Below are 21,615 nucleotides of genomic sequence, written 5' to 3'. Positions count from 1 at the left end.
ACACAACTAGGTCATTATTAAGTGTGTGAGGTTGGATTTGAACTCAGGTCCACCTGACTCCAGGGCCGGTGCTCTATCCACTGTGCCACCTAGCTGCCCTCCCATTAGCTTCTTGAAGGAAAGGGATATAGTTATCTTTCTTTGTATGTCCACAGTAAGCTCTTTAATGAATGTTCTTTGACTTCTTGACTTCCTTTTCTGCTCTGATGTGTTCCTTTTATGGGATTTCTCACAGGCAAATCAGGGATAGGGAATATCACATGGCTTGAGTATATCCCCAGTGGGTTTTTCTACTCCTCTTTTTTATTTTTTAGGTTTTTTTTTTTTGGAAGGGCAAAAAGGGGGTTAAGTGGCTTGCCCAAGGCCACACAGCTAGGCAATTATTAAGTGTCTGAGACCGGATTTGAACTCAGGTACTCCTGACTCCAGGGCTGGCACTCTATTCTCTGTGCCACCTAGCTGCCCCTTTCTACTTCTCTTTGAAGCTTTTGCCATAGGCATGCCCTTGTAATCCTTGTGTTCCATAACTGGAAATCACACTGTATCCTGTGATCCAGTTGGGCACTCCCTCTATCCAAAGTATTGGCAGCCAATCCATTCTGTGGGGTTCTTGTCTGTTCTCCTGCAGATCCTCCACGGGAGGATCCATCTACCTGACTTCCTTCAAGTCCTACCATCTATAGCATGGTGTCCAACCTTTTAGCTCTTCTAGGTCGCATTACCCAACAAAAACTTGTCAAGAGCCACATATAGAATTTCATATTGATTTATGACTATGATGTAACCCATATTACCAAGGAGTATAATAATAATAAAATAATGGACTTTGAGGGATACATTTGTGGGTAGCTGATCTACAGTAAATCTTTTTTGGCCCCCTTTAAGGTCAGTGCCTTCCCTCTGCTAATTATCTCAAATTTGTCCTATAAACTGTCTATAATTATTTGCATGCTTTCTCCCTATTAGACTTGTAAACCCCTTGAGGGCAGGCAAAAGTTTTTCTTTATATCCCCAGGGTTTAACCCAAGGGGTTAGCATTTTATAAATGCTACCTGACCTAACCCTCCTTGGGTTTAAAAAAAGTATTTTTTTGATAACAAAGCTATTCACTTCAGCTATCCCTTTCACATCACAGGGATAAGCTGGGGTCATGGTGACCCTGTAATCTGGAAAGTCCACATAAAATTTTTTGCTCCTCCATACTAGAGAAGAAGTCTGATTTTTTTTCTTTTTGTTCTGTTATGGAATGTCTACAACAACTTATTGTAAAATTTGGGTTTATTATTGGTCCTAGATTATATGTAGATCAATATTCAATAATCAAACTGGATGAAAAAGAATTTTTTCTGTGTCATCTGCTGGTCTTTGCATGTTGCCTGCAAAAAACTTCCCCCTTCCAAATTCCCATTTAATTTCTTATGCCAACCCATGATCTATCAAAATCATGATGGGATGCTACCTCAGTGAATTATCCTCTATTTTCAATCCATGACTGGCTCATTCTGTTTTCTGATGACATATTTAGTTATTCCTTTTAAAGCATAGTATAGAATAATGGATTACATATTAGGCTTATTTCAGATCCTGCTTCTGATACTTAATTAACATGTGACTCCAGCTAAGTCACTCTGCCTCAGTTTCCTCACCTGTAAAATGGAGATAATAATGCTTGTCACAGTATTATTGTGAAGACTAATGCTGTAGAGTGTTTGGCAAAGTTTAAAGTAACTATTTAAATGTCACTACTTTTATTTCTTTTTACAAACTTCTCTGTTGCCTCATGGCAACATGAATGTGACCCTAGCTTCTCAAAATATCTGCTAGCACAAGCTTTGGCAGGTCCTCCTATGTTGACTGAGTCTGCTTCCCTGGACCAGCCTCAATAAATACAGAGAAGCTCGTGTCGCATTGGTCTAATTCCTAATACCACATTCTTTGGCTGTGGAATCCAGAAAATAAAGAGAATTACAAAATGACCATTGGTACAGTACCAGTCTCTTTTTGCTTCTATAATATGGTATAGACGGTAGAGCAGGAAGAAAATTGGCAGAGGTTCTTTAGGTCATTTAAAACTTTACGAAACTGTTACTACTCTAAGTGAGATACCCACACCCAGTGACCTTCTGCAGAGGAATGTGGTGTTTCAATTTTGATGCTCTCTTTGTTCTAAATGAAATCAGGAGTCAGGAGGAAGATGGAACTAGATGCAAGAATGACTTATGGGCTCTTCTTGGAAAGGCAGATAATGGTGTGGTTGGAGTTGATTTTGTCATGAATCCAAAGGCAACCCCCACCCATCATAAATTGATAGGATATTTGGTCATCTTTTGTTGCATAAGTATTTGCCAAAATACCATTGTGACCAGGTGGAGTGTTGGGTGGATGCTACCTGCTAGATGATTACCTGAACAAACAAACAGACCTTTATCGCTCATGGCTACTGGCTTATTTCCTTGTTAAATCTGTCTCTCTTGCAATTCACAAGCAGTATGAATACCACAGAGATTATGAATACTAACAGAAATATTTTCTCTGTTCAGCTCCCCACCACCACCTGAGATGAGGAAAATCTTTTTCTTTTGGACTAATTTTCTCTTTCAATCTCATTCCTCGCATTTTTTTTTTAGTTTTTTTGCAAGGCAATGGGGTTAAGTGGCTTTCCCAAGGCCACACAGCTAGGTAGTCATTAAGTGTCTGAGGCCAGACTTGGACTCAGGTACTCCCGACTCCAGGGCCAGTGATCTATCCACTGTGCCACCTAGCTGCCCCATTTCTCACATTTCTGTTGAGTCATTTCAGTCCTATCAAACTCTCCATGACCCCATTTGAAGTTTTCTTGACAAAGATACTGGAGTTATTTTCCATTTCCTGTTCCAGTTCATTTGACAGATGAGGAAACTGAGGCAAACAAGGTTAAGTGACTTGTTCAGAGTCACACAGTTAGTGCCTGAATTGGATTTGACCTGAGGTCCTCCTGATTTCAGGTCAGATGTCTATCCACTGTACTACCTCATTGCCCTCACTGTCATCACACTTAAGTCATGGAGATGACCAAAAACTTTAATGAAACTTTTTTTTTACATAATAAGATAACTTTGAAAAAAATTAAAGGTAATAGTCTTTGGTATTTGCTTAAACTCCACAATTCTTTCTCTGGATACAGATGGTATTCTCCATCGCAGATAGCCCAAAATTGTCCCTGATTGTTGCACTGATGGAATGAGCAAGTCCATTAAGATTGATCATCATCCCCATGTTGCTGTTGTACAGTGTACATGGTGTACAGTGTTCTTCTGGTTCTGTTCATCTCACCCAGCATCAGTTCATTTAAATCCCTCCAGGCTTCTCTGAATTCCCATCCCTCATGGTTGCTAATCAAACAATAGTGTTCTGTAATGTATACCACAATTTGTTTAGCCATTCCCCAATTGATGGGCATTCACTCAATTTCCAATTCCTTGCCACCACAAACAGGGCTGCTATGAATATTTTTGTACAAGTGATGATTTTGCACTTTTTCATGATTTCTTCAGGATATAGACCCAGTAATGGTATTGGTGGATCAAATTTTTGTTGCCTTTTGGGCATAATTCCAAATTGCTCTCCAGAAAGGTTGGATGACCAACAATTTATTAGTGTCCTCAACTTCCCACATCCCTTCCAACATTGATCATTATCCTTTCTGATCATATTGCCCAATCTGATAGATATGAGGTGGTACCTCAGAGATGCTTTAATTTGCATTTTTCTAATCAGTAAAGATTTAGAGCAATATTTCACATGACTATGGATCATTTTGATTTCCTCATCTGTAAATTGCCTCTGCATATCCTTTAACCATTTGTCAATTAGGGAATGGCTTTTTTTAAAATTTGACTGAGTTCTCCATATATTTTTGAAATGAGTCCTTTGTCAGAAATACTAGTTGTAAAAATTGTTTCCCAGTTTACTATATTTCTTTTGATCTTGGTTACAGTGGTTTTGTTTGTGCAAAAGCTTTTTAATTTAATGTAATCAAAATTATCTAGTTTGTTTTTAGTGACATTCTCCATCTCTTCCTTGGTCATAAACTGCTTACCTTTCCATAGATCTGACTAATCTCTTAGTTTGCTTAGAATATTGTCCTTCATGTCTAAATCCTGTACCCATTCTGATTTTATCTTGGTATAGGATGTGAGATGTTGGTCTAATCCAAGTTTCTGCCATGCTAATTTCCAATTTTCCCAACAGTTTTTTATCAGAGAGTTTTTTTATCCCAGAAGCTGGGCTCTTTGAGTTTCTCAAACAGCAGATTATTATAATCATTTCCTGCTGTCTCTTTTGCACCAAGTCTATTCTATTGATCCACTACTCTATTTCCTAGCCAGTACCAGACAGTTTTGATAACTGATGCTTTATAATAAAATTTTAAATCTGGGAAGGCTAAACCACCTTCTTTTACACTTTTTTTCCCATTAAATCCCTGGAAATTCTTGACTTTTTATTTCTCCATATAAATTTACTTATAATTTTTTCTAAATCATCAAAGTAATTTTTTGGAATTTTGATTGTTAGGGCACTAAATAAGTAGTTTAATTTAGGTAGAATTGTCATTTTTATTTTTTAGCTCAGCCTATCCATGAGCAATTGATATTTGCCCAGTTATTTAAATCTGATTTTATCTCTGTGAGAAATGTTTTGTATTTGTTTTCATAGAGTTTCTGAGTCTGCTTTGGCAGGTAGACTCCCAAGTATTTTATATTGTCTGAAGTTACTTTGAATGGGATTTCTCTCTTTAGCTCTGGCTGCTGTATCTTGCTTTGTAATACATAGAAATGCTGAGGATTTATAAGAGTTTATTTTATATCCTGTGACTTTGCTAAAGTTGCTAATTGTTTCTCGTAGTTTTTTAGTTGATTTTTAAGGATTCTCTAGGTATACCATCATGTCATCTGCAAAGAGTGAGAGTTTTTTTCTTACTTCTGAATTCTAATTACTGTAATTTCTTTTTCTTCTCTTATTGATAAAGCTTAATGAGACTTTTAAGTTGTGTTTAAGGAAGATGTGCACCCAGTCCCAGTGGCTCCAACAAGCAGGGTTGAAGTTCATCCCTCTTCTCCCTTATTCTCTCATCACTCATCAAGAGAGAAAGTAGGAAATGAATAGGTCAGTAGATAAATAGAAGGTGGTTTCTCCAAATCCAGGAAAGCAGGATGGAGGAGAGTGCTTGACCTGGATTGGGATTATCTCATTACTTGGATCATCACAGCTGCTGATCAAGCTAATCCCTTTTCCTCTTTTCTCTGTCTCTGTCTCTCTGTCTCTGTCTCTCTCTGTCTCTCTGTCTCTGTCTCTGTCTCTGTCTCTGTCTCTGACTCTGTCTCTCTCTCTGTCTCTCCTTGCCTCCACACATTCTCTAACATGCTGGGAGGTCTCAGCTACCAATCTACTCTCCTCGCCTTCTCTTCCATTGTCTCCTGGTACCTTCTTGGTAGAGGGAAGTTTCAAAGACTTGGGTTTTGTGTGATATTCTCAGATTTACTAAATCTCCCTGGTAACAATCCATGGGAAAAGGACTATAGTAACATGTGAATAATTTTGCCTTTTAAACCAACTTTTGGTGCAAAGAATGAAGTAGAGATATTTTTACAAAGAATGAATAAGACCATCCAAATTAAATCATATATGTATATACATATACAACACACACACACACACACACACACACACACACACACACACACACTCTTAGATATTTGAACAACTAGCTAGTGCAGTGGATAGAGCACTGAGGTTGGAATCAGGAAGACTCATCTTCCTGAGTTCAAATCCAGCCTCAGATACTCACCAGCTGTGTGACCCTGGGCAAGCCAATCAACCCCGTTTGCTGCAATTTCCTCATCTTTAAAAATAGGCTGAAGAAGGAAATGGAAAACCACTCCAATATCTTTGCCAAGGAAACCCCAAAGGGAGTCATGAAGCATGAAATATGACTGAATAGCAGCAGTAACAGATTTCAATGTGAAGGTAGGGATAAGTGAGAATGGTGAGAAATATATTATAAATGTTATATAATACATAATATATCAATAAATATTATAAAGGATTAAAGACTGAGAAAGGACCAAGAATTATAGACTATCCAGAAATCTTGCATCTATATATCATGAATATTTTTTGAGAAAAGAATCTTTGAACATTAGATATGTTGAATAATGAATATCATAATAAAGAAATTGGTTATAGTTAGACATATTGGAAATGACTTGCTATTTATGGGGAAATCATTCCTGATTTTGTAGTTATAACACCACCTTGTTAGATCAAAGATCAAAATTGTTACATAACTAGAAGGAAGGATAAAATTGAGTAAAAAAAGACAGAATATAATTGAAAATGTAATCTAAATATTCAAAGAAGTTGAAGCTAAAATGGAATATATATTTGGAAGAAAGGAACAGACTATGATAATTTCATAGAGAAATTTAGCCAATGTAAATGACTTCCTCCTACTTTTAAGCCATGTTTCAATCCTTCACTTTAATTTCTTACCCATTCTTTTTTTTTTCAAGGCAATGGGGTTAAGTGGTTTGCCCAAGGCCACACAGCTAGGTAATTATTAAGTGTCTGAGGCTGGATTTGAACTCAGGTACTCCTGACTCCAGCGCCAGTGCTCTATCCACTAAGCCACCTAGCCGCCCCTATCCAATGTAAATGAAATTGCTATAAGAGCCTTCAAAAGCCTAAAATGTACCTTTAGTCAGCAAAACCTCAATTTTTGCCAAGCAGAGAAGGAAGGCATTCAAAGGTACTACTAACTTCGAATATAAACATATTTATAAAATTTTCTAGTGGATGATGGAAGATTTTGACCAGTCTGGATTCGTGCAACAGAGGGTAGGTGCTGGACAGTACCAGTTTAAATGAAGCTTAGGAAGAGACAGTCAACATAAAAAGTTATCTCAAGATCATTTAAAGATGAAACTAGAAAATGTCCAAAAGATTTTTGTAACAAAATCATCTTACAAAACAGTAGACCCTCCATATTTGGAGTCTATAATCCTGATATGTTCCTGAAGGAGGTAGAAATGGAGCCAGAGAGAAGAGAGAGCAAATACACAGGGACAGCTAGGTGGTGAAGTGGACAGACCACTGGCCTTGGAGAGAGGAGAACCTGAATTCAAATTTGACCTCAGAAACTTACTAGCTGTTGACTGTAGCCCCAATTGCCTCACCACCACCACCCCCAAAAAAGAAAGGACAAATATGTAGAAATCAGAAATCAGTGCTAGAAGCAATAGAATTGTGAAGAGTATTGAGGGATCAATTAAGAAACCCATGCTGAAGTAGTGATGGGATACAGTGGGTGAAGCACTGAACTTAGAATTAGAAAGAGCTGAGTTTGAATCCTGCCTCAGATCCCTAGCTGAGGGAACCTTAGAGAAGTCACTTAATCACTGTCTGCTTTAGTTTCCTCATTTGTAAAAATGGGGTTAATCAAAGCATTTATCTCCAAGGGCCATTGTAAGGAATAAATGAGAACATTTTGTAAACCTTAAACCCTGTAAATCTTAAAGTACTATATAAATTCTAGTTGAAGGAGAGGAAGATATAAAAGGTATAGAAATCATCTCTCAGGGGTGCAGCAGATAGATCAGGAGTTCAAACCCAGCATTGGACACTTACTAGCTATGTGACCCTGTTTGCTACAGTTGTCTCATCTATAAAATGAGCTAGAGAAGGAAATAGCAAACCACTCTGCTATCTTTACCAAGAAAGTCCCAAATGGAGTCAGGAAGGTTTTGACATAACTGAAAGGATGAACAGTACAAACAACATTAATAATCCCCTCTAATAGTACCTATTTTCCCACCTGTTTTATAAACAATTTTTTGAACATCATTTATGCAAACATCAACCACATCCTTGGTAATAAGGACTGGTGAGAAACAGGCCAGTTTTTGCAAAAAATAGTCCTTAGCTAGCCACACCTTAAGCATTTACACAATTACTAAAAGTTGTTGAGAACCCAACATTCTACTGTGTTTATTGTTTGTTGGTTCTTTAAGAGCATTTGACTAGGTAGAGCAAAATACCACTTCCAAGGTCTTCTTCCATTCAGGCTTCATAAAAATCACAATCAGAATCATTCAGAATCTCTTGAATGAAACATTTATATATATGTATATTGGAGAGACAATGCAAATGGACAATGAGTTTGACCCACAATCAAATAAGAAGAGGAGAGTAGATTGGATTAGCTTAGTCAAATTTCAAAACTCTTTTAATGACCCCAAATTTCTTTTACAAACAAAGGTCAATCTTTAAAATACCAATATTTTACTAATTTAGCTTGCCAGTCATGGGATATTGGTCTTTGAAGACTTTCAAATAAATAATACTGGTTGCTCACAAGGAAATGAAGGAACATGTGGTAGGTATGAGTAGGCTATGACACAGAATGAACAAGGAGTTTTGTAGAAAAATAGGAGTAAAGAATGTCATCAGGAAATGTATTATTTTAAAAGGATGGGCTGGTTATTCAGCAGGAATAATGAACCAGTGGACATTCATGTGTTCTGCTGATGTGTTTGTGATGATAATGGAAATCAAGGAGGGGCTCTTGAATGTTGATTAGATTCCTGCGAAAGAACAAGGACAATAATCACCCAGGAAAGGCAGGCATGAATGGGTTACAATCTACATTGGAAGTAAGCTAACATTTATTTATTTTTTTTTAGGTTTTTTTTTTTTACAAGGCAAATGGCTTGCCTTGTAAATGTGGCTTGCCCAAGGCCACACAGCTAGGCAATTATTAAGTGTCTGAGACTGGATGCAAGCATTTATTAAACACTTTCTGTATACTGGATGCCTCTGTCATTTCTGGAGATGAAGAGGAAGGCAAACACATGGTCCTTGTCTTCAAGAAACATGTTCTAAGGAGGATGAGGCAACCAGATAGTGCAGTGAATAGCACACTGGCTCTGCAATCAGGAGGACTTGAGTTCAAATTTGGTCTCTTACTAGCTGTGTGAGCTTGGGTAAATCACTTAACCCTGATTAACTCACATCCAGGGCCATCCCCAATTGTCCTGATTCTTATCTGGCTCCTGAACCCAGATGGCTCTGGAGGAGAAAGTGAGGCTGGTGACTTAGCACAACCCCCTCACTCAAATCCAGTTTATGGGCTTGTCATGGCCTCATCTCCCTGATGTCATGGTCTTTTTCAGGAATGAAGGACAAACATCATAGAATGGGAATAAACACAATAAATAATTATGTAAAGAAATAAGCAGAATAGATGAATGCAATGAGAAAAGGGAGGGGACTAGCAGCTGGGGAGATACAGAAAGATCTACTGAAGAAGGTGGCCTCTGAGGCTCGAAGAAAGCCAGAAAAACTAAAAAATACAGGTGAAATGCAGAGAATTTCAGGCATCATGGACAGCCAAAGCAAAGGCAGAAAGATGGGAGATGGAAGTCATATTCTCTGAAACAGGTGGGTAGTGGGAGACTGATCTGAGACTGGATTCACAATATATCCCCCTTTGGGAAGGAGTGAGGAAGGCATGACCCTGGAGGAGGGTCACTTCTACATTTGGCTAGGAGGTGGAAGTGGAGGGGGAGGGGACCAGGGAGACAAAGAGCCCTAGACCTTCTCAGAGTCCAGCTGGGTGGAGCTGTTGAAAAGCTGCCACCTCCAGCTAGCAGCCAGAGCCAGAGAGGTGACCTTGGCAGGGGGAGACAGAGAGACAGAGAGAGACAGAGACAGAGACAAAGAGGCAGGAAAGAAACAGACAGACAGACAGAGACAGAGAGACAGACAGAGAAAGGAGAGAGGAGAGGGAGAGAAGGGGAGAGAAAGAAGAGAAAGGAAGACAGAGAGGAGAAAGGAAATCAGAAAGAAGGGAAGAGGAGAGGAGAGGAAAGAAGATGAGAAGAGAAGAAGGAGAGAAGAGAGGCAGAGATAGAGACAAAAGAGAAGAGAAGAGAAGAAAGGAGAGAAGGGGAAACAGAGGGAGAGAGGAAAGGAGAGGAGAGGAGAAAGGCTAGAAAGAGAGAGACAGCGAGAGTGAGAGAGGCAGAGACAGGGACAGAGAGAGAGGAGAGGAGGGGAGGGGAAGGGAGGGGAGGGGAGGGGAGGGGAGGGGAGAGATGGAGAGTAAGGCGGGGAAAGCAGGGGAAGGAAGGAGAGAGAAAGAATGAGAAAGTCTGTACGGAAGATCTCTGTAGGGAAGGCCAGGGGAAAGCTAAGGAAAGGAAAGGAGGGAAGGGAGGGCTACCCTTCACTGGGATAGAGTCAAGGTCTTCCATTCCCTCCCAGTCCTTCCCACTGTCACTGAGGGGGATTGGGGATAAATGAGAAGGCACCAGGATGGTGTTCTGGGTGTGAGGAGATACAAAACTGTCCAACCTGGAGGTGGGTAGATCTGGACGGTCCTTTTCCTGTTGGTCCTGCAGGTGGTGGGGAAGGAGACTGGGAACCTCAGAGGAATGTGCTCCTAGGGGTGCCCCAAGGTCTATGAAATCCCCCAAGGAAAAAAAATCCCCATTTTCCTCTCTCTCCTCCCATTCCTTTTACTATACCTCCCGACAGAGACTTGAGGAGAGGGAGGTGAGTCTGGGGTTTGGAGAACAGAGGTCAATGGGGTAGCTGTGTGTAAGGAGACCCTAAAACCCTCCTTCTACTCCCCCACCCCCCTACTCTAGGCAGCTGAGTGGACTGGGCTGCAAATAGCCAGGGGAATGAATGAGTCAGTGAGACTGGAAATAGCCCCTCCCCCGCCTCCCCAGACAATGGGGGAGGGAGAGGGTCAGTGCCCCCAGCTGCCTGAGACCCAAAGACTGGAATCCAGAGAAGTTTGGGCCCAGCTCCCTGTGCCAATGGGCTCTGGAGTCAGGGAGGGGGTGGGCCATGGGGCTAGAAGGAAGCCGAGGAGAGCAGTGAGCACTGGCTTAGAACTGATTGCTACTACTGCCTCTTTATAAATAAAAGATCTTCCCTGCCCCCACCCCCCAACTTCCCAAGTCAATTATCAATCAAGTGGTTATCCAGCCTCCAGAAGAGGGAGGTCACTTTTCATGGGCCACCGAGCCAGATCACAGGACCCTGCCCAGGCCACCCAATGCCAAGACTGAAGTCTGAGCCCCCTGGCACCTGTCCTGTAGACGTGGAGTGACTCATGGTCCAGAACCTCCCACCTCCTTTAGCCCTGAGACTCTTTCTGCACCACAACCTTCATCCATCCCTACTTACCATTCTGCAAATAGGAAGGCTGAGCCCTACTCTCAACAAAGGCCCACAGAACACAAGATCCTGGGGGTCCCGTGAAAGTCAAGTATTCTGGCTTTCCAGCCTGTCTAGGGGCAAGAGGATCATCATGGGTTTTATTGTGGCTCCTATAGTACCTATCATACCGGATATACACTGTTGTTTTTGTCCTTTCTTGAAAAGGACCACCACATCAGGGAGACAATGCCATGGTAGGCAAATGAATTGAAATTAAGTGAAGGAGGACTGTGCTCTCAGTTTCTCCTCCAGGGCCCCCTGGGTTCAGTGGCTAGATATGGATCAGGACCACTGGATATACATTTATCAGCGTTCCTGTGATTTTATCTGGTGTGGAAATTCTCCCACCTAGAGGGCTGCCTCAGTTCCAGAGGGGCTAAATCGACTCACTCCCACCTGAATAGATGGTAAGAGTCACAGACTATTTGGGTGGAGGACTTGAGGACTCCAAGTTCAGTGGACTTCATAGGCTACTTTTTCTGTCCTCTTTCCTTTACAGTTCAAAACTGTTTGGATTTTTTGCTTAAAAAAAACTCCTCCCCCACCCCCAAACCAAAACCCAGTAACATAATCTAATTGTTTTAATTAGAATAGCAAGACTCTAGGCAAATACATTCCTAAGATAAACCTGGTTAGATAGACTCCATTTCTGTCCTTCCTATATTTTAAACTCTCCTCAAACAACTTCCTCAACTATTCACTTCTCAAATCTACCTTTTTCTTTTAAATTTCTCATCTTCAATGAGCAGCAGAAACAAAAATAGCACTTTTGTCTTTAAGGTTTTCAATTTCTTGTCCAAAATTTGTTCATTTTTATCAATCCTGAGGCCTCTGTCAGGGTGTTCTTGGCAAACATACTGGAGTGCTGCCATTTCTTTCTCTAGATCATTTTATAGATGAGGAAACTGAGGTAACAGGGTGAAGTGACTTGCCCAGGGTCACACAGCTAGTATCTGAGGTTGGATTTAAACTCAAGTCTTCCTGACTCTAGGTCCAATGCCCTGTGCACCATGGCACCATTTTAGGAGGGTACATCTGACTCCAGTTTATCAAATCAACCTTATCTCACATTATTCCTTTTAATATACTCTATCTGATCCAGTCAGAATGATCTATTCCATCTTTCTCTGGAGTTGGGTTTTGTTTTTTTTTTACCCTCTAGAGTCTTACTGTCTTTTCTTACTATCTTCCATTTCCCCAACCTGGAAGGAATTTTCATCTGGGGACCCCCACCACAAGTCCTTCCTCAGTTGCTTCTCCCCCCCACCAATTCCCCATGAAGCCTTCTCTGTTCACCCCTCACACTCTTCTTCTGTGTGTGACCCTGGATGATTCATTCACCTCTTGGAACATCACTTTTTTCACCTCTAAAATGGGAAGCCCAGAATTTGCCCTCTCCCATCTCAATGCTGTTGTAAGGAAACAAATGTTTAAGACTCTGTGATTTTGATGCTACAGGAGATCTTAACTCTCATAGTCTCAGAGAGTGGCTATGGAGCCAGAGATTGTTAACCTGCAACCTACCTAGTGGTAGTCTCTAAACTTATCCAGGCTTGTGGATAGAGTCAAAGACCTGGAATCAGGAAGACTGAGTTCAAATTGCCTCAGACACTGGTTGTGGGATTCTAGATAAGCCCTTTTTGCTTCTGTTGACCTCACTTTTCATCCTCCTTCTGTGAGGATCAAATGAGATAACTTTTGGGATTTTTTTTAGGTTTTTGCAAGGCAAATGGTGTTAAGTGGCTTGCCACTTAGTGTCTGAGACAGGATTTGAACCCAGGTACTCCTGACTCCAGGGCTGGTGCTTTATCCACTGTGCCACCTAGCCACCCTGAGATAATGTTTTTAAAATGTTCTGTAAACCTCAAAGCGCTGTATACAACATTCTAATTTTTAGACACGGGTCATTGCTGGAAGAAAGTATTTAAGATCTGTCACTCCCTTGGCCTGGCTTTGAGTACATAGAGTCACTTCTGAATCACGAGGAGGAATCAGAATACCTCAAAGGAGAGTAGCATTAAAATAGGCTGGAAATGGTAGATTTTTTTTTTTTTTGGTGTGTACATGTGTTGTTTGTTTGTTTTTATTTTATTTAGTTTTTGCAAGACAATGGGGTTAAGTGACTTGCCCAAGGCCACACAGCTAGGTCATTATTAAGTGTCTGAGGCCAGATTTGAATTCATGTCCTCCTGACTCCAGGGCCGGTGCTCTATCCACTGTGCCACCTAACCACCTCTGTTTGTTTTTTAAGTTGAAAGAATGACTATGTATGGATGGTGTAGACACAAGCTCTATATTCATAGACATGTAGTTGAGACAGAGAAGACAAAACCTGGGGGTGCTCTAACCAGGGAGACCCCCAAACAAAAAGTAAGGTGCTCCTCCCTGGGCCCCAACATCTTTGCCTTTCCTCAGATTGCCTTATATTTATTCTATACATATTTTAGACAAATACAAGAAGAAAACAACATGATGTAACTGGTAGAGAATCAGCCTCAGAGTGTTTTGAAGTCTCGACTCTGACCTATTATAGAGGCCATGTACTTCCCTTGACCTCTTAGGGCCTGAGATAACTCTGAGACTAAATTATAGAGAAGTCTGCATTGGGAGAAGGACTCTCCTGATGTAGAAATATTTTATACCAATGAAATTACAGTTCTAGCACCTATCCCCCTATATTTTATAGAGAGTTCTATGTAGAGTTTTTTAAAATATATTTTATAGAGAGTTTATCTAGAGGTCTGTGTCTATATGTTTTTTCCCCCAATAGAATGTAAGCACCTGGAGGGCAGGGATTGCTTCATTTTTGTCTTGGTATGATATCTGTCATATAGGAGATACTTAATCAAGGTTTGTCTGCTGATTGACTAAATGATTTAGGAAGAAATATTTGGATGTTTTAGAGCAGAGAAGAGAGTCACTGGGAACCAGTGGCAAACCTCAGTTGGGGAAAGGAGGGACTCATAATATAATAATGCTTAAAATTGATTGACTATGAACAGGACAAAGCTTCCAGGCCCTGGTATTTCCATGAACCAGAGAAGAAAACCCTTAGTTGGGTTCGATGACCTGCATGGTGGTCTGAGGCCGAGAGTATTAGGCAATAGACAGCAGAAGTCATAAATAATTTATCAGGAACCAACCCAGGTTAGAAAAATCCCTATATACAGAAAGGACACTTATGGGCAGCTCCCCCTGCCCCTGGGCATGGGGGTGGCTAGGGGAGGATCCCCGAAGAACTATGCTGAACCTGGAGGAGAAAGGGATCGGGGAGCCTGAGTTCTGGTCGATGGGGGAAGAAAAAGGTTATGTGATGACTTTGGAGTCTGGTGTAGAGTGAAAGGGATTGACCTTGGAGTCCATGGATAAATTCTAACTCTAAGCCTCAATTTTCTCTTCTGAAAAGTGGAGAGAGCAATACTTGCACTGACTGCCTCCTAGGGTTTTTATGAGGAAAGTGTTTTGTAAAAGGATATGTTCTTAATATTCTTATTATTTGCTTGAAGTAAGTGGACCACCTACCAATGGTCTCCCCTCCTCTCCTATCCCAGGCTCATCAGATAGTAAAGTCAGAAGGAAACTTCCTTGTCTAGTTGAGTTTATAGACACTGGCCAGGGAGAAGGCCAAGTGAGTCTGGGGACAAAGGGTTTGGGACCTATCACCCTAAATGGAGCCATTACCTTGAGGTCTCCTCATATCCCTCTCTCTGTTCCTCTGGCTGGGATGAGGTTCAGACCCCCAGAGGAATCCTACTGGGGCTGGGATCCAGAATCCATTCTTAATCTCTAGAATGGGATGTGACCTTAGAGATCCGATCGTTGGAGCCATTCCGTTTACAATGGAGAAAACTGAGGCTTAAAGAAGTTAGATTTGATCAAAGTCACACAAGTGACCAAGAGGAGTTCTGTGATTGGAGCTAAGGTCCTCTGACTTTAAATCCAGAGCTCTTTCATTGACCTAGAATAGTTTAAGGACACAGAATCATTGGTGATGACAGGAGGGGTAGTCATGACATTTCAGGTACTTAGTAATTGCTTATTGAGTAATTGCTGAGACTACGGGCCTCTACCCTTTCTTAGCATCCTGTTGAGTGCTGGGACCAGGATAATCCACTAAGGAATTATCAGGGCATTGAATGGGAGAAGAGAGCTAGCTTAGACCAAGTCCTTTCCAAAAATTCTCCACCTCCCTTGCATGGGCTTCTACCATATTTGACTTCTAGTCCTAAGAAAAAGAGAAAGAGTCTCAGGTTACCCACTGGTACTAAGGGATGTCTCCCTTCTACTTTTGTTTCTTCTGTAATCATAAGAGGGATTGAGGGGTGTGCAGAAAATCTTGTCTTTTAGTCTCAATGCTGGTCCAGCTCCCAGAAACCAGGTTCCTTCTCCAAAGCTCTCTCTTTCTTCTGAGTCTTACCCCAGAGAACATCCCCTTGAGAGAGGTTCCATTCTAAGCTGACCAGATCTAGCACCCAGAGTCAACTAAGCGTGAGTCCCAATGTATTGACCTAGAACTTACATGGGGTACAGGGGTAGGCCTGCCCTAGCAGTGGTAAAGAGGATCAGTTTCCCCCAATCGAAATCAAATATCCTGGACTTCTGGAGTGACCCACCAGGGGTCACAGAAGGGGAGCTAGAACCAGGGTTGGGGGTGGGAAATTGAGAGGCTTGGAACTGAGATTCCAGGACCGAGATCTAAGATATGGAACCTGAAGCTCCATCCAAGCCCCAGTCAGGTGTTGGGGGTGGTGAGGAGTAGATGAAAGCTTTTCTATCTGGCCTGTTAGTGGGGGGGGAAGTAGAGGGGGATACTCCCCTTGGGCAGGCCAGGGAGGCTTCAGGCTGTAGCCCCTCAAATTTTGATTTCAGTTCGGAAGGTCTGCTGCACATGCTCCGGGTGGGGGTGGCGTCGGGCACGGATGGTGAGGCTCCCATCATCACCTAGGGCTGAGGTCACGGAGGTGGGGTCCACATCTTCAGGGAGCTGGCATTTGTGGGTGAAGGTATTCATGACAGTGCCATCTGGGGCCAGCTGAGGGGAGAGGAGGCAAGGGGTCAACACAAGTCACTTTGGTCTTGCTGGGAGCTTCCCAAAAGAAACAAGGACCTCATAACCTTCCCATCTCTCCCTAAACTCTGGCTAGGGAAACATGTACTCATGAGGAAAGTTTGGCTAGGGTAGGGTGGCCATACATTAAGTACTTGATTGTGTCCAGCCCTTAAGAGCTTATAGGATGTGTCCATTTATTTTTCCCCTCCCCGAACCTTCTTCCATTGTTCAATTGAGCACATTTAAAATAGTCTCAGGTCCAGGTTGAGGTGGGGAGGGGCACAGAAGGGGTACAGGGGGACACAATGGCAGGGGCACTTCAGCAAATGGAATGGAGGTTGAGTGGGATGATAAAGCTCAGTTTGGTGATGGAGAGAGTGAGGAGGATGGGCCTGAAAAAGAGAAGAGGCCTTTGGAGAAGGGAGGTAGGGTCTCAATAGAAGAGCATAGGAGCCCACTGAGGGAACTAGGGCTTAGTGAAAGGGATGGAGGCTCAGGGAGAAGTGAATGGGAGATGGGGCTGGGACTCAAGGAGGGGCTGGAGTCTCTGATTGACTTCAGTGAGGGGAGACTAAACTGGGGGGTTAGTGAAGGAGCTGTTGACTCATCAAGGAGAAAGAAAGGGTCTTAAGAAAGGGAAAGCAGTGTCTGTGCTAGGGATGGGGGTGGGTTGTCTTGTTCTCAAGAATCCATTCTAGGAATCTCTAGGAAGAGTCTGGGTAGGAAGGAAATGTCTTCCCTGGACTTCCCTCCCCCTTCCCTTCCTTTCTGTAGGTACCTGTCTTATTCAAGCACCCACCCACATAAAGCCAGGTCAATGTTCAAGCCTAGGTAGCTCCTCCCAGTGGCCTCTGGCCAGGACATAGCGTTCTGATGGTGGCAAGAGGGAGCATGAGTCATGTCCAGCCACTGGGCATCAGGACTGGCACATGCTTGGGCCGTCTGGGGCTGGCATCAGGGTCATCTGCAGGGACAACTGTGGGTGGTAGCTGTGATGGTTTCTCCTTCCTGCTACTTGGAAATAAGACCTGATCCAGTCCCCCAGAGTACTTTTTCAGAATTGACTGCATTACTGGTACCCACTCGTGAATCACCTTGAATCAACAAAGCATCCTAATAGGATTTCTATAGCAGTGCCTCCCCTTTTACAAACAGGGAAACTGAGACATAGGATGAGGAGGTAGCTTGTGGTAAGAGTTGGGTTATAGTTGCAGATTTGTCATCATTTAAGCTGGAAAACCAATGCTCTCAGGCCCTGGCATTTGTTAGCTGGCTGACTTTGGGCAAATCATTTCCCTTTCTCTGTAAAATGGTTATAATGATACTCACACCACCTATCTCATGCAGCTCTCACCTTTCTTTATAAGAATTGCCAATTTTAAAGAATTATGTAAATACGAGTTACCACTATTATTAGAATATTTTGTAAGTTTTAAATGCTTATTCATTTGTTGATAGATTGCAGACAGATTTATCTTGTCCTTAGAAGACCAGGGCAGAACTCTTGGCTTCCTTCTGGTCCCTCCAATGAAAGATCACACAGAGCAGGGCCACCAATATGATGCTTCTTCATTTTGGAGCAGAGCTCCCTCACTATTCTGGGGCTGCTACTGAGAAATGAGCAGTCAGGCACAGGGAAACTTTAGTGAAGGACCCTGGACTTGAATTACCTCCAGTGGGGACTCTCTACCTCATGCTTTCTGTTATTCCGCCGAACCTCAGAGACTTCAAGGGTGGATCAGGGTTGAGTTGTAGGGGTCAACTAAGATCCAGAGACCTAGGCTTATGAGTCCTGGGAAAGTGGGGCTCCCAGCTGTCTGAGGGAGAGAGTATTGATGATAGGAAGACTGTTTGGTACCCACTCCCTTCCTGTCTCCATTGGGATCTGTCCCTTCCCTGTTCTACCCAAGCATATCTCTTGTCCAGTCTCTGTCTCTGTCTCTGATACCCTGCCCCATTCCCTTATCTGCCACGGACTCAGCCTTTGTTATACCTCCCTTTTAAAAATAATGGTGTTGACATGTTTTGTTTTAACATTAGCTTCATTTCCAAATATGTTCTTTTCGCCTCTCCTCCCTAGACTGTTATCCTTTTGTAACAAAGAATTAAAAAAGAGGAGAAACAGCAGAACTACTCAACACAGACCAAGATTGACAATATTTACAGAATTACATACCTATAGTCCCCCAGCTTTGTACAGAAAGTCAGTAGGTTCATTCTCTCATATCTTCTCCTGGACTAAGCTTAGTCATACTGAATTACATGCTTCTTTGCATCCAATTGCCCTTCCCCACCTTACTCCCCCATCTCATTCTGCCCCTGTCTCTCTTCTTTCACTTCTCCGAAATCCATTTAGGTTTTCCTAACCACTCCTCCTTGCCAACCTTGTCTGGGGAAGCTAAAGAAGCCAGCCCGGGAGATCCCAAAGGAAAGAAAGCAAACTTGACTGGATTAGGAGGGATGGATGGGATACTCAAGCTTAATTGGGACAGGGTACAACTCACCTTCTCAGCCCGAACTTCAATCTGGTTGTTGGATGTGGTGACAATGATATCCTCTGGGGAGAAGTCGCTCACATCCACTGCAAACTGGTAGGAATCTCCCAGGGTCTTGATATTGCCTGTACCCCCAGATCGGGCTGCCATAGAGGGGTTGGGGATGGAGAATAGGAGATGGAGTGATTTTAAGTCCTTAATGTGAGGAGGCTGATTCTGCCTCTCTTTGCTCTTCCCAAACATCAATTAGATGATCAATAGAATATTGGAGAAAGAAGAGAATTTAGAGATGACTTAGTGCAGCCTCTTCATTTTATAGATGAAGAAACTGAGGCACAGAGACAAAGAACTTGCCTGATTAGAACCCAGGTCCTCTCTCTGACTCCAAATACAGTACTTTTTCCATTACACCATGGCATCTGGATTTTTCTACCATTCCAGAGTGATTACAGGAGACAGCTCCTTCAGTCCTGGGACTCACATGTCTCAGCTGTAGCCCCACCCTACTCTTCCTTGCTTAGTTTTTCCCCTACCTCTACACTCCTCCACATCACTCCATCCATTCTCTCCCCTCCCCCCCCAACTTCAATCAGATTACTTTCAGACTAGCAACAACTCTGTAAACCTCCCCAAGTCCCAACATTACAAGAAGTCAATATTCTGGAATCCTGAGGACCTGGCTTTGAATCTTGGTTTTGTTATCTTGGTGTGACCTTGAGCAAGTCACCTAATCTGGGTGACTTCCTCATCTGTAAAATGAAGGAGTTGGTTTAGATAGATTCTCAGGTTCCTTCTAGCCCTGGATCTGGTATCTCAGGTTTCTTCCTCCAGTCCCAGTCCTTAGTCAGTTGGGATGCCTTCTTCACCTCAAATTCCCATTCATTTTCTCTGATTCCCACCAGGCTAGAACTGCTCTTAGGGTGAGAGATGTAAGAGTCTCTGGAAGTCATCTCATCCAACCCTTTCATTTTTACAGATAAGGAAACTGAGGCCTGAGGTGAACTGACTTATCCAATTCAATTCAGGAAGCAAAACAACTAGGTGGTCTGACTTTGGCTAAATAACACCAAAGACCCTACCCCCCCATTTGGGCCACACCTGATTCTCATGACTACATGTCTGTTGTTTCCACAACTATCCTTTATAACCATTTCTTTCCCCTTTGTCCACTTCTCTTGTGGTCACACCTGCCCCACCCTAGCACCTGTACCACACCTGCCCCAGCTCCACTGCCACCTCCTGCTGGCAGAGGTGTCTATAAAGCAGTCTTTGGAAAAGATGAGAGTTTCCAGTACTGGGACACCCTTATGCCTCTGTCTCCCTCCCAGCTGGGCCAAAGAGACCAAGCTTCCAGGATCTCTTGTCTTCTCTCCCCCTTACCCCAACTTGCCTGGAAAACCCAAAGGTTCAGTATGGGGTCGCATGAAGCTGCCGAAATCCTCGGAAAACATGCTCAGAGCCTTCTCCATGGGCAGGTCCAGGGCAGGGGGGTTGTGGGAGGCAGAGGAGGATGAAGAAGAGGAGGAAGAGTGGAAACTGTGTTCCGCTCGGAAGGTAGAAGAGGTCTTGTGGCTCATTCACTAGGTGGGGGGAGGGCCCTGTCTCAGGAACCAGGGAGGCACAGCAGGGCAGCAGGGCTGGTCGAGGGAATGCTTGGGGCCTTGGTGATTGGGGCTTTATAAGGCCCTCAGCCGCCCCCCAGGCTCTGGGCCAGCCCTCTTGTCCACTGGCTAAATATAGGTCTCTGGCAGGCAGGAGCAGGCCAGAGGAGGGGGGTTGGCGGGCTGGTGGGTGGGGACGTGGGGGGTAGAAGGTTTTCCCGCTGAGATGTTGGTGCTGACATTCCAAACAAACTGAAGCAGGGACTGAGGCTGAGCTCATCCAGAAGCATTCCAAACCCTGCTGATAACAGGAGGGGGCTGTGAAAGGGGCAGGAGGGAGGAGGGAGGAATGGAAGGGGAGAGTGAGGGCAATGGAGACCTGTTTAGAAAGAGAAGAAAGAAGAAGAGGAGGAGGGAGAGAAGGGGAGGAAGAGGGAAACTGGGAAATAGAAGAGATGGACACACTGGACCAGTAGGGATTTTCCTTGAGGACCTATTTAGAAGAGGGAAGAAGGAGGAGAAGGAGGAAGGGAAAGAGAGAGGAGAGAGAGAAAGAGAGAGAAACAGAAAGAGAGAGAGAGAAGGAGGAGGAGGAAGGAGAGAAGGGAAGGAAGAGGAAGACTGGGAATTAGGAAGGATGGAGGCACTGGATCAGTAGGGACCTTCTTTGAGGACCTGTTTAGGAATAGGGAAGAAGTGGGGGGGGGGAGAGGAGGAGAGAGAGAGAAGGAAAAGGGAGAGGAGAGGAGGAGGAGAAAAGAGAGAAGGGAAGGAAGAAGAAGAAGATGGGGAAATAGGAGAGATGGAGGCACTGAACCAACAGGGACTTTCCTTAAGGACCTGTTTAGGAGAGGGGGGAAGGAGGAAGAGGAGGAGGAGGAGGAGGAGGGGAAAGGGAGAGGAGAGAGAGAGAGAGAGAGAAGGAAAAAGCCAAAAGAGAGGAGGAGGAGAAAAGAGGGTTGAAGGCACTGAACTAACAGGGACCTCTCGACTCATTTAGGAGAGGGGGGGGAAGGAGGAGGAGGGGAAAGAGGAGAGGAGAGAGAAAGAGAAGGAAAAAAAGAGAGAGGAGAAGGAAAAGGAGAAATAAGAGAAGGGGAGGAAGAATAAGATTGAGAATTAAGAAGGATGGAGATACTGGACCAGCAGGGACCTTCCTTGAGGACTTGTTTAGGAAAGAGAGGAAGAAGGAGGAGGGGGT

General features: G+C 43.2%; 1 protein-coding gene across 1 annotated transcript; it reads right to left on the bottom strand.

Annotated features, from left to right (window-relative positions):
* Positions 1 to 11,042: 11,042 nt before the first annotated feature.
* Positions 11,043 to 20,486, bottom strand: HSPB7 (heat shock protein family B (small) member 7). Its single transcript, XM_074218351.1, has 3 exons — positions 20,204 to 20,486; positions 18,823 to 18,956; positions 11,043 to 16,300 (listed from the first exon to the last, which is right to left on the bottom strand). The coding sequence occupies exons 1-3, from the start codon at positions 20,388 to 20,390 to the stop codon at positions 16,121 to 16,123; spliced, it is 501 nt and encodes a 166-aa protein (XP_074074452.1). The 5' UTR covers positions 20,391 to 20,486; the 3' UTR covers positions 11,043 to 16,120.
* Positions 20,487 to 21,615: the final 1,129 nt, after the last annotated feature.

Source organism: Macrotis lagotis, chromosome 1 (genome assembly GCF_037893015.1).
Source record: "Macrotis lagotis isolate mMagLag1 chromosome 1, bilby.v1.9.chrom.fasta, whole genome shotgun sequence".
Taxonomy (NCBI): Eukaryota; Metazoa; Chordata; class Mammalia; order Peramelemorphia; family Peramelidae; genus Macrotis; species Macrotis lagotis.
Note: the sequence above shows the minus strand (reverse complement) of the source record. Positions and strands in the feature narration are given on the sequence as shown.